General features: G+C 39.6%; 1 protein-coding gene across 4 annotated transcripts in view; it reads right to left on the reverse strand.

Moving 5' to 3' along the window:
• Window positions 1-10851: 10851 nt before the first annotated feature.
• LOC123954034 (protein HIRA) overlaps window positions 10852-12999 on the reverse strand; it is an 86780-nt gene continuing 84632 nt past the window's right edge. For 3 of the 4 annotated variants that reach the window (XM_046024627.1, XM_046024630.1, XM_046024628.1), the window contains one exon: window positions 10852-11716. In XM_046024627.1, coding sequence (XP_045880583.1) covers window positions 11262-11716 — 455 coding nt within the window. In that variant the 3' untranslated portion in view covers window positions 10852-11261. The remainder of the gene's footprint in view (window positions 11717-12999) is intronic. The other variant, XM_046024629.1, reaches the window with a different exon arrangement.

The following is a 12999-nucleotide window of genomic DNA, read 5'->3' on the forward strand; positions in this document are numbered from 1 at the left end:
GTAATGTCCCAGTTTAATGATTGGATCTTACTTTCACCCTAAAGTTTTGTCAGTTTTGTTGAACTTTTCAATAACCAACTTTTGGTTTCATTAGTTTTCTCTATTATTTTCCTATTCTCTATTTAAAATTCATTCTAATCTTTATTATTTCATTTCTTCTATTAGCTTTGGATTCATTTTGTGCTGCTTTTTCTAATACCTTAAGTTGAGAAATTAGGTTATCTATTTGAGATCTTTCTTCCTTTTTGGAGTAGATATTTACAACTATAAATTTCCTTTGAGGACTGCTTTCGTGGCATTCCATATGTTTTGGTATGTTGTGTTTTCTTTTTCAGTTGACCCTAAGTATTTTTTTCATTCCCTCATAATTTGTTGTTTAAGAATGTATTGTTTAATTTCCACATATATGTGAAAATTTTCTCCTTTTGTCATTGGTTTGTAACTGCATCCTCTTGTTTTAAGTGAAAATACTTTGTATGATATCTGTTTTAAGAGATCTATTGAGATGTGTTTTATGATGTAATTTATGGTCTATCCTAGAGAATTTCCCATGTGCTCTTGAGAAGAATGTCTGTTAGGTCTAGTTGGTTTCTTTTGTTGTTCAACTGTTTTATTTCCTTATTATAATCTGTCTGGTAGTTCTATGTATTATTGTAAGGTTAGCTATTGAAGTCCCCAACCATGACTGTAGAACTATGTCCCCCTTCAATACTGTCAATTTTGTTTTGTATACTTTGAGGGTTTGTGATTAGGTTTGTAAATGGTATATCTTCTTTCTATAAACCTTTTATTAACATATAATATTTTAGGGGCACCTGGGTGGCTCAGTGGGTTAAAGCCTCTGCTTTCGGCTCAGGTCATGATCCCAGGGTCCTGGGATCAAGCCCCGCGTCAGGCTCTCTGCTCCGCAGGGAGCCTGTTTCCCCCCCTCTTTCTCTGCCTGCCTCTCTGCCTGCTTGTGGTCTCTGTCTGTCAAATGAATAAATAAAATCTTTAAAAAAACATATAATATTTTATTATAATTTTTAAAATTTAAAATCTATTTGTCCAGTATTAATATAATCACTGTAGCTCTCTTTTATTTATTATTTGCATGGAATTTCCTTTTCTGTCTTTTCACTTTCAACCTATTTGAGTTTTTGGATTGAAAGTGAACACTTATAGGAAGCATATAGTTGGATCATGTGTTTTAATCCATTGTTAATGACTGTCATTTGACTAGTGGGTTTAATTTAGTTACATAAAGTAGTAACTATTAAGGAAGGAATTCTACTATTGTGCTATTGCTTTCTTATATTCCTTATAGGCTTTTTGTATACCTCATTCTCTCCATTACTGTCTTTTTGTGTTTAGTTAATAATTTCTGTAGTATAAAGTTTTTGGTTAGCCCAGTGATGAGTATTGAGGAGGGCACATATTGCATGGAGCACTGGGTGTTATATGCAAACTATGAATCTTGGAACACTACATCAAAAACTAATGGTGTACTGTATGGTGACTAACATAACATAATAATAAAAAAGTTTTTATTCCCTTATTTCCTTTTGTGTATGTTGTATACATTTTTTGGTGACTACCATGAGGATTAAATTTAATATCTTTTTTTTTTTTTTAGATTTTATTTATTTATTTGACAGAGAGAAAGATCACAAGTAGACAGAGAGGCAGGCAGAGAGAGAGGAGGAAGCAGGCTCCCTGCAGAGCAGAGAGCCTGATGCGGGTCTCGATCCCAGGACCCTGAGATCATGACCTGAGCCGAAGGCAGCGGCTTAATCCACTGAGCCACCCAGGCGCCCCTAAATTTAATATCTTAAAGTTAAAACAATCTAATTTGAATTTATACTAACTTAAACTCAGTGTCATACAAAAACTCTCTTCCTATACAGCTAATTCTCCCTTTTTTCAGTTTCTGATGTCATAAATAACATATTTATATTTTTGGTGCTCAATGTCATAGACTAGTAATTTTTATGCATTTGTCTTTTAAATAATGTGGAAAATGAAGAAATGGAATTATAAGGTAAAATTGAACTAACATATAGTTTTGATTTTCTGTATAGCATCCTTTCATTTCAATTTGAAGTATTCCCTTTAGCATTTCTTGTGGAATAGCTCTAGTGGTAAAACACTCTGTCTGTTTTTGTTTATCTGAGAATGTCTTAATTTCTCCGTTATTTTTGAAGGATAGTTTGGTTGGATAGAGAAATCATCATGGATTTTTTTTTCCTTTTAAACACTTTGAATATATCAGCCCAGTGCATTCTGGCCCCCAAGATTTCTCATGAGAAATCGGTTGATAATCTTATTGAGAATCCCCTCTTGTGAGGAGCTGCTTTTCTGTTGCTGCTTTCAAGATTGTCTTTGGCTTTTCATAGTTTGACTATAATGTGTCTTGGTGTGGGTTTCTTGTTGGTTTGTTTATCCTCGTTGGAATTTGTTGAGTTTCTTGGATTTGTAGATTCATGTATTACATCAAATTTGGGAAGTTCTCAGCCATTACTTCCTCACATGTTCTTTCTACTCACTATTTTCTACTTATGCAATTCCCACAAGACATATTCGTGTTGGACTGTTTAATAGTGTCCTACAGGTCATTTAGAGTCTGTTCACTTTTCTCCATTTCTTTTTCTTTTTGTTCCTCAGACTTTATAATGTCAATTGTCTTATCTTAAAATTTGCCAGTTCTTTCTTCTGCTTGCTCCAATATGCTTTTAAAGCATTCTAGTGAATTTTTATTTCACTTATTGTACTTTTCAGTTCAAGAATTTCCTTTTGGTTTCTTTTAAAAAATAAATTCTACCTCTTTATTGATATTCTCATTTTGTTCATACATCATTTTCCTGTCTTTTTCCATGCTTTCCTTTAGCTCTTTGAGAATCTTTAAGAAAGTTGTTTTTCAATGTTTTATCTAGTAAGTCTGATGTCTGGAGTTCCTCAAGGACAGTTCATTGCAATTTATTTTGTTCCTTTAAATGGGACAAATGTTTGTTTGCTTTTGTATGTTTGTGATTTTTTGTTGTTGTTCAAATCTGGACATTTGAATTTCATAATGTGGTAACTCTGGAATCAGATTGTTCCCCTTCCCCAGAATCTGCTCTTTTTTTTTCCAGTTGTTCAAGGGTGTCTTTGCTTGAGATCAGCTTGAAATTAAAACCTGAGATCTTCTCTTGTCTTTTCTGAGACTTTGTTTCCTTGGGCATTCATAGAAGTTTTCTAAATTCCCCTGTACACATATTAGATTTTGAATGTCATCATCCTTTAAATGTCTGACTCTCAAAGGGGGAAAAAGTTTTGTAAAAAGAAAAACAGAAAAAATACCCGAAGGGATGTCCCTTTAAATCCCCTGGAAGGAATTTCAACTGGTGCAAGTTAAAACAACAGTGGTCAGCCTCTGGACCTGCATCTCAGTGGTCAAAATCAGTCAAAAATCAGAGAAACAAACTGAGGGTTTTGGAAAGAAGGGTAGAAGGGGGATGGGTTAGTCTGGTGGTGAGTATTAAGGAAGGCACATATTGCATGGAGCACTGGGTGTGATGCATAAACAATGAATCTTGGAACACTGAAAAAATAAATAAAAAAAATCAGAATACCAAATACCAGTATTTGAGGACAAAGTCCTTATTGCTCACAGTGGCAATAACGATCACTAATATTTAGGGACAAGGTCCTTCTTGCCCATGGTGGTTCCAGAACGCCACACCAGGAACCAAGATTATGGCTGCTTGCTATAGGCTTGGTGGAAAGAAGATGGGTAGCCATTACTGTGCTGAAATGGAAATTAATAAAAATGAACTGCAATTTATCAGCCAAGCTTTCCCTCGGTAGTGGCAATCATTCAAATAAACTTGAATTCCAGTATACTTATCAGACAGTTTCTGTCAGTACAATTTTCATCTAGGTGGAAAGATTCTTATTCTTCTTACTCTTCATCTTCCTTTACTTCACTCCAATGTTTTAATGTTAAAATGTTATGTTTTATATTTCTTGTCATATTTCATGCTTTTGTGTTATTGTTAAGAACCCCCCATTACTAAGATTTCCTCATATGTTTTCTCTTAGAAAGTTTATAGTTTTAGCTCTTACATTTAGGTCTTTACTCCATTTTGAGACTAAAAAAAATTATGTTGTATGAACTGAAGTTCATTATTTAAACAAATGGATGTCAAATTGTTCTAGCAAAATTTGTTGAAAATATTGTTTTTCTTTACTGAGTTACTTTGACGACTTTGTTGAAAATAATTTTTTAAAGATTTTATTTATTTATTTATTTGAGTCGGGGGAGAGAGAGAGAGAGAGCAGTTGAGAGAGAGAGAGAGAGAGAGAACAAGCAGGCGGTGGGGCAGATGGACAGGAGAAGCAGACTCACTATTGAGCAGGGAGCCCAATGTGAGTCTTGATCCCAGGACCCTGGGATCATGACCTGAGCTGAAGGCAGATGCTTAATCAACAGAGCCACCCAGGTGTCCCGGGGGAACCCTCTTACACTGTTGGTGGGAATGCAACCTGGTGCAGCCACTCTGGAAAACAGTATGGAGCTTCCTCAAAAAAGTTCAAAATGGAGCTACCTTATGACCCAGCAATTGCACTACTAGGGATTTACTCCAAAGATACGAATGTAATTATTTGAAGGGCACCTGCACCACAATATTTCTAGCAGCAATGTCCACAGTAGAGAAACTATGGAAAGAGCCCAGATGTCCATTGACAGATGAATGGGTAAAGAATATGTGGTATAGATACACAATGGACTACTACTTAGGCATCAAGAAAAATGAAATCTGGTCATTTGCAATGATGTGGATGGAACTAAAGGGTATTGGGCTAAGTGAAATAAGTCAATCAGAGAAATAGAATGATCATATGTGGAATTTAAGAAACAAAACAGGATCATAGGGAAGGGAGGGAAAAATAAAACAAGATGAATTCAGAGAGGGAGACAAACCATATAAACTCTTAATCATAGGAAATAAAATGAAGGGTTGCTGGAGGGAGGTGGGTGAGGGAATGGGGTATCTGGGTGATGGGCATTGAGGAGGACACATGATGTGTCATGCACTGGGTAATATCACTGGCGAATCACTGAACTCTGTCTCTGAAACTAGTAATACACCACATGTTAATTAATTGAATTTAAATAAAAATGTCACAGAATGGATAATATAAAAAATGGATCAAAGTCTTAAATATTAGAGCCAAAGCTATAAAATTCTTAGTAGAAAACACAGGGATAAATTTACATAACCTCAGATTTATCAACAGTTTCTTAGGTATGAGACTAGAAGAATAAGCAACAAATGAAAAAATAAATTGGACTTCACCAAAACTGAGGACTTCTATGCTTCAAGACGCTATCAAGAAAGTAAATGTACAACCTGCAGAATGAGAGGAAATATTTGTAAATCATATATCCAAGAAGGAACTTGTATTAAAATGTATAAAATACTCTTACAACTCATTAATAAAGACATAATCCAATTTAAAAACTGGCAAAATAGGGGCACCTGGGTGGCTCAGTGGGTTAAAGCCTCCGCCTTCGGCTCAGGTCATGATCCCAGAGTCCTGGGATCGAGCCCCACATCGGGCTCTCTGCTCCACAGGGAGCCTGCTTCCTCCTCTCTCTCTGCCTGCCTCTCTGCCTAGTTGTGATTTCTCTCTGTCAAATAAATAAAATAAAAAAAAACTGGCAAAATAACTGAAAAGACATTCTCTAAATAAGATATTTAAACAACTGATAAGTACATTAGAAGATGCTCACCATATTTAGTCACTAGGGAAATGCAAGTGGAGATATTTTTCACACTCAGATGGCTATAATAAAAAAGTTAGATAACAAGGATCATTGGTGAGAATGAGGATAAATCAGAACCCTCATATATTGTTGATAACAAACGTAAAATGTGGGGCGCCTGGGTGGCTCAGTAGGTTAAAGCCTATGCCTTCACCTCAGGTCATGATCTCAGGGTCCTGGGATTGAGCCCTGCATCCAGCTCTCTGCTGAGCAGGGAGCATGTTTCCCCGTCCCTCTCTGCCTGCCTTTCTGCCTACTTGTGATCTCTGTCTGTCAAATAAATAAATAAAATCTTAAACAAAACAAAACAAAAAAACAAATGTAAAATGGTGTAGTCATTTGGAAGGTAGTCTAGAAGTTCCTCAAACAGTTAATTATAGAGTCACCATATGACCTAGCAGTTCTACTCCTATGTATATATTCACGAGAAATGAAAACATGTCCATACAAAAATGTGAACACAAATGTTGATGGCAGCATCACACATAATCATCAAAAAGCTGAAATCAATCCACATGTCCATTAACGGATGAATAGGTAAGCCAAATGTGGTATTCCAAACAATGGACTATTATCTGACCGTAAGAAGGAATGAAGTGCTAATACACGCTACAACATGGTTGAACCTTCAAAACATTATGCTAAGTGAAATAAAGCAGTCACAAAATACTACATATTCTATGATTCCATTTATATGAAATATCCGGAATAGGCAAATTATAGAGACAGAAAGTAGATTGATGATTGCTTAGGAATGACAGGAATGGGTCATAATAAAGGCTGTGGAGTTTCTTTTTGAGGTGATCAGAATGTTCTAATAGTGACTATGGTGATGGTTGCACATACATGTAACTCTGAAAAACCACTGAATTTTACACTTTAAATAGGTGAACTGCATGTTATGTGAATTATATTTCAATAATTTTTTCAAAGGGCAACATGAGGCATTCTTGTGTTGATGAAAATATTTTATACCTTTAAAAATAAAACAAAACCCAAAACCTAGGATTGGGTCCTATGGTGTGTATTTTTAACTTTATAAGGCACTGTCAAACTTGATCAAAGTGGCTATTTTGTCTTCCTGCTAGCAATGTATAAAAGTTCCAGTTGCTGCACATTCTTATCAATATTCAGTAGTATATATAATGGGTGTTATATACAATTAATGAAACACTGAACACTACATCAAAAAGTAATGGTGTACTATATGCTGGTTAATTGAATTTAAATTTAAAAAAAGAAAAAAATAGGATATGGACAAAGGGGAAAACTGTCTGTATATTAGACAGAGCAGAAGGTTAATAAAGAGAGCTACTTAAATGTGTGGTGAAGTTGATTTCAAAAAATAGAAAATCCAGGAAATAAATAGAAGGAGCTGATCTAAAAAAAAAAAATTAAGTCATTCAAATAGATATGTCTTGTTATATCATTGTGGTTTTATCATTTATCATTTGTATTTTCTGAATGACTAATGATGTTGAACATCTTTTCATGTACTTTTAAAAATTATTTATTTATTTATTTGACAGAGAGAGATCACAAGCAGACAGAGAGAGAGGAGGAAGCAGGCTCCCCAGCGAGCAGAAAGCCCGATGAGGGGCTCGATCCCAGGACCCTGAGATCATGACCTGAGCCGAAGGCAGAGGCTTAACTGTCATGTACTTATTTTAGTTGCCATCCATGTATCTTTGGTGACGTGTCCTAAGTTCAAAATAATTAGTACAAAATTAATTAAATTTTAATGAAATTTAAGATACAAAAGAACAATAATTAAATTTCACAAAAATTTTAAACTTAAAACCAAAACACCAATAACATTTAAAGGTGAAAAACCATCTGGAGAAAATATTTGCCATGTATGTGAAAGGACAGGGATAAGGGCTCTGATATGGGAAGAGGTGATGGGTTTTTGTTCTTTCTCTTGAGTGTACCTACTATGTGTATGTACCTCTCACTGCACCAACCTAATTTGTAAGGGGTTCTGACACCTTACATGTGATCTGAAGGCTAAAGCTGGGAGATGCCCAAGATGATCAGGTCAGAACTGAGAGGCAAGGAGTCCCAGCCCTGGAAGACAAAGGCTCCCAGTATTCTGCTAGCAAAAGAGGTCAGCAGGCAGAGGTAGTGGGAAGGTGTGGGCATCAGTGGACAGAGTAGGGAGGTCAGCAGGCATTAGGGTAGGGGTGAGGAGAAAAGGACAGTGGCAGAGGGGTCACCAGCAGAAGCACAAAGAATAAGAGAGGGGCAAGTTTTTGCCATTATTTCTCCAAATACTTTTTTCTGTCACCTCCTTTTCTCTTCTCCCCTGCCCTTTGAGGACTTCAATTGCTTGTATTTTGCATTACTTGGCAGTGTCCCACGGTGTATGACACTATTTTTTTTTCTTTCCTCTTATGAATTTTTTTCTGTTTTGGACCATTTTTATTGCTATGGCTTTATACTCACAGATCTTTTCTTCTGCAATGTTTCATCTTTTTCATCTTTAGAAGTTTGTGATTTTCTTATGGTCTTCTATGTTTGCACTCAATTTTTTTTAACACAATGCAGAGTGTTATAATAACCATTTTACTGTCCTCTGCTAATTTTAATATCTGTATAAATTCAGGTCCAGTTTTGATCGATCAGTCAAGATTGATTTTTCTCATTTTGGATCATGTCCCTGCTTCGTGTGCCTGGTAGTCTTTGTTTGGATGCCAGACATTGTAAACTTTACTTTGTTGGATGTTGCATCCTTTAGTATTGTTATAAAGCCTTTTTTTTTTTTTTTTTAAGATTTTTGTTTTTTTGACAGAGAGAGAGATCACAAGCAGACAGAGAGGCAGGCAGTAAGAGGGAGAAGCAGGCTCCCCGTTGAGCAGAATGCCCAAGTTGGGGCTTAATCCCAGGATCCTGAGATCATGACCTGAGCCAAAGGCAGAGGCTTAACCGACTGAGCCACCCAGGCGTCCCTGTTATAAAGCCTCTTGAAATTTGCTTTGCAATGTAATTAGTTGGAAACTGTTTGATCCTTTTGGGTCTTGCTTTTATTTTTGTTAGATGAATCTGGAGTAGTAATTATTCTTCAATATTTAGACAATACTTCCTGAGTATTCTAAGCCCGTGAGTTACAAGGTTTTCTAATCTGGTTGGTAGGAATAGGTACTGTTCTTAGGCCTAAGTGATACCTAGGCAATTTTCACTCTAATCCTTTGAGGTGGTTGGTTCTCTGTCTACCCTTGGTGGTCTCATTTCCACACCCTGATCAGTGCTCAGTTAAATATGCACTGATAGGGTAGGGCTCCCTCTACTGAGGGTAGGGTTCTCTATGGAGCTTTTCCTTTCTCGTATTCTGTCCTGTGAATTCTAGCTGCCTTGGTCTCCCTGGGTTCTCAGCTTTATTTCTTCAATTCAAGTAGTTGCAGGGCTCTACCTCAGATTCTCCTCCCTTTGCTGCAGCCTGGAAACCCTCTGGGTAAGCTGAGACAGTCCTAGCGGTCATCTTGTTTGCTTTTTCCCATCTCCCAGGATTATTGTCCTTTGTTTTCTGATATTCAGTGTCTTGAGATCATTGTTTCATCTATGTTGACTGGCTTTTTTGGTTGGTTCGGGTAGGAGGGTCAATTTGGTCCCTGTTATTCCATCTTGGCTGGAAGCAGAAGTCCCTGACATCTTTCTACTTATTTTCCTCTCCTCTCCAAATAATACTGTCAGGTCGCTCAGTTGTTAGTCATCTGACTCTTGATCTTGGCTCAGGTCCTGATCTAAGGGCTTTTTTTTTTTTTTTTAAGATTTTATTTATTTGATAGACAGAGATCACAAGTAGGCAGAGAGGCAGGCAGAGAGGAGGAAGCAGGCCCCCTGCTGAGCAGAGCCTGATGCGGGGCTCCATCCCAGGACCCTGGGACCATGACCTGAGCCGAAAGCAGAGGCTTTAACCCACGGATCCACCCAGGCACCCCTGATCTAAGGGTTTTAAGTTCAGGTCCTATGTTGGTTTCTGAGCTGGGCATGAAGCCAACTTAAAAAAAAAACAAAATCCCCACAAATAAAGTGAGAAACACCGATTGTTAGTTTTCTTCAAGGAGGCATTTGTTAAGCACCAGGACTTTGCCTGTGTCATCCTGGTTAGTCTTCACAACCATACAGGTTTTCTTAACCTCATCTCCATTTGACAGCTGAAAAGCAGGCCCAGATTTTTGCTGGCTTGGACCCTGGACAAGTCTGTCAGTCCCAAGGTCGTGTGATCCTGTGGCTCCACAAAGTTCTCCATGCCTTGCTACAGAATTGCCAGGGAAGCTGCTTGACCTGCATAGCATCCCTGGCTCCTCATTCCTTAAAGAAAAGCTCATACTTGCAGCCTGGCTTTTGAGGTGCTCATATCCACATGCACTGTGCTCTGGCTTTGTCAGGCATGCATGTATGCCTGTGTCTCATTCAGCTACTTGATATGAATGAGAAGGCAGTAAGAAGGTAGGAAAGCATCCGAAGACAGGATATCAGTGGCCAGAGTCACCCATGTCTCCTACTAATTCCAAATCCATGCCTCTTCCACGAGACTCAGGATCCCACACAGCCAGCAGGAAGGCAACAGTGAGATGCATAACACAGAGGTAAAGGTGCTCCATTCTCACCATGCTTGAAGATTCTGTGATTCTAGGTATTTCCTCTCCTGAAGGTCAGCTTCTGGACAACTTTTAGGAAAATCACAGCTTTCAGGTAATTCTTCAGAAAACTCAAGTCTGCATTTACTGATTTCCTTCCATGAAATTGGAAAGCCAGCTGTAACCCTTGGTGCCCAGCACAGCCAGAAGGACCTTGATGACTGGCTTGGAAGGAGACTTGTGTGAAGTGGCCTGCTAGCTGCAGAAGCCTCAGATGCTTCATAGTCAAGAAAGTGACTCTGTGCTGGGAAATGAATTTCTGCATGGAGAGGTTGGGGCCATGAGATGACATCAAAGATTCCTTCCGGTTCTGATGTTTCATAACTACCCATTTTGGGAGAGGGATCAATAGCGGGGGAGGAAGATGGAATTTAGAAGGAAAAGGCAGGGGAAGCTAGGATGATTTGGTATCCAATGCGTGTTCATTTATTTTACACTTACAAAAGAAATCGCCCACCCCTCTGCCCCATTCCCCAAAAAACAGTCTCTTTTTACAAACATTTAAAAATTAAAACCAAATGAAGATAGACAAGTTAATTTCAGTACAATTATTTTTCAATGTAGCTGTCATAATTAGAGTTTAAATTTCCTACAAGTGACCAATGTCCAAGTGACTTATAGGGAAATCCTGATTATTGGCCAAAAGGAAAATTCCATATTACAAGTTAGCAAATTCTAGTACAAAAATAGTCCGTGTTGGAATAGCCTTTCCTTTTACATAGGTCTCGGGTCAGTCTACTGACTGCATAATACACTAACATTTCAGGTTTCTCTCTTTCACAAATGGCTCATTCGTCATAGCTGAAGCAGCACGATGCCTGCAGTGGCAGGGACTAGTGTCCACCTTGGGACCGTGCTGGAAACGGCAGGCCTGGGAGTGCCTCACTGACCCCAGGGCAGCAGGGCAGGGCCCCAGCCCCAGCTCCGCACAGGGGTCCTGGAGGGAGGGATGAGTGGCGGGCAGAGCTGCCCCCTTCTGAGGGAGCAACAGGCCCAAGATATAGGGGAAGTCCGCCCAGGTAGCTGGGCCAGCGCTGGCACAGGACAGTCCACCTCCTGCCAGTGTCTCCTCGTCCTTCTGTAGTCTGACGAGGTGAGAGGGGGCCCTGTGCATTGTCAGCGGCGTGAGGGTGGCCTTGCCCTTGCTGCAGCCAGGGAAGGTCTGGGCAGGCTACTTGTCCCTCAGGATGTCGAGCTGCTCCTGACACTCGGTAAAGAGGCGCTGAAAGCGGAGATTCTGCCCGATGACTGGCAGCAGCTCCTTCAGCAGCTCCCTCTTCCGCAGACCCTGTGGACATGAAGAATGACAGTTGAGTGCAAGTGTCAGTGAGGAGACCTGGATGGTGCTGGGTTTCCCTGGCCTGGCAGAGACCTGTGTTTGCCCATCTGACCCCCAGACACCCCCTGGAGAAAACAGAGATGGATAAGAACAATTTCTCTACATGCTGGGAAGCTCCAGGCAAGCTAAAAGTTTGAGCTGGAGCATACGAGTGGCAGGGAGCAGGGGAGAGACACAGTGCAAGGTTATAGCAAAGAAAACCAGGGTAGGTTGTGCTCCTCTGTGTCCCCTAAGTCTGCTCGCACAGTCACTGCTGGCCTTCTACTGCACTGATTAGTGGCTATAGTAGCTTAGCCTTCCAGAGCAGGATGGGAGTAGGATATTAGGGTAAAGGGGCATGTGGATGGCCATCCAGGAGTTGTTCCCTAATGTGAATGCTCTCTGGGGGCCCGAAGTCAAGTCTAGGGATGAAGAGGCACCTGAGAGGCAGTGGCTGGCCTTGGTTTTACAATCCTGGGGCCTCTGCCCTTGGGCCTTGCCCAGGGCTCTTTCATGCCTGGGTGTACTGGTACCATGGTCGGCCTGGGCTCTTTTGCAATATGCACTGCAAGGAGGGGTCTCCAATGCACAGAACCCTGAGGAGCACAGCTACTGCAAAGAAAAAAAAAACACCGAATGATAACTCTGAGCACTGGAAGAGAAGGAAGGCCCAGGATGTTAAAATAAGAATGGCAGAAAAATAAGGAATTATAGAAAAGAACTGAGTATAGATATTAAGTTTGAGCAACACAATGGTTGGTGAAGGGATGGGATCTGCAGAAGAATGGATACTGCTGAAGACCCAGACAGAGTGGAGTCAGATGGAGGACCAGACCATGCTTGAGAAGGGAGGTACACAGAGAGGAAAACGGAAGAGGAGAAACCATACAGGAAAAGTTAAGGCAGATGGAGGATGACAGAAGGGCCCAATATCTACATAGTGGGTCCCACTGGAGAGAGAAAGAAGAAGGAAATAATACAGGTAGATTTCACGCAATTAAAGAAAGTCAAATGGCCTTAGGTTGAAAGCCTCCATGAGTGCTGATCATGTAACATATGGAAACAAAATAAAGGCCATATATGAAAGGCCCACAGCTAACATCATACTCAGTGAAAAACTGAGAGCTTTTCCTCTAAGATCAGGAATAAGACAAGGGTGCCCACTCTCACTGCTTTTTTTTTTCAACACAGTACTGGGAGTCCTAGCCACAGCAGTCAGATAAGAAAAAGAAATAGGAATCTAAATTGGTAAG

This window comes from Meles meles, chromosome 12, assembly GCF_922984935.1.
Source record: "Meles meles chromosome 12, mMelMel3.1 paternal haplotype, whole genome shotgun sequence".
Lineage (NCBI taxonomy): Eukaryota > Metazoa > Chordata > Mammalia > Carnivora > Mustelidae > Meles > Meles meles.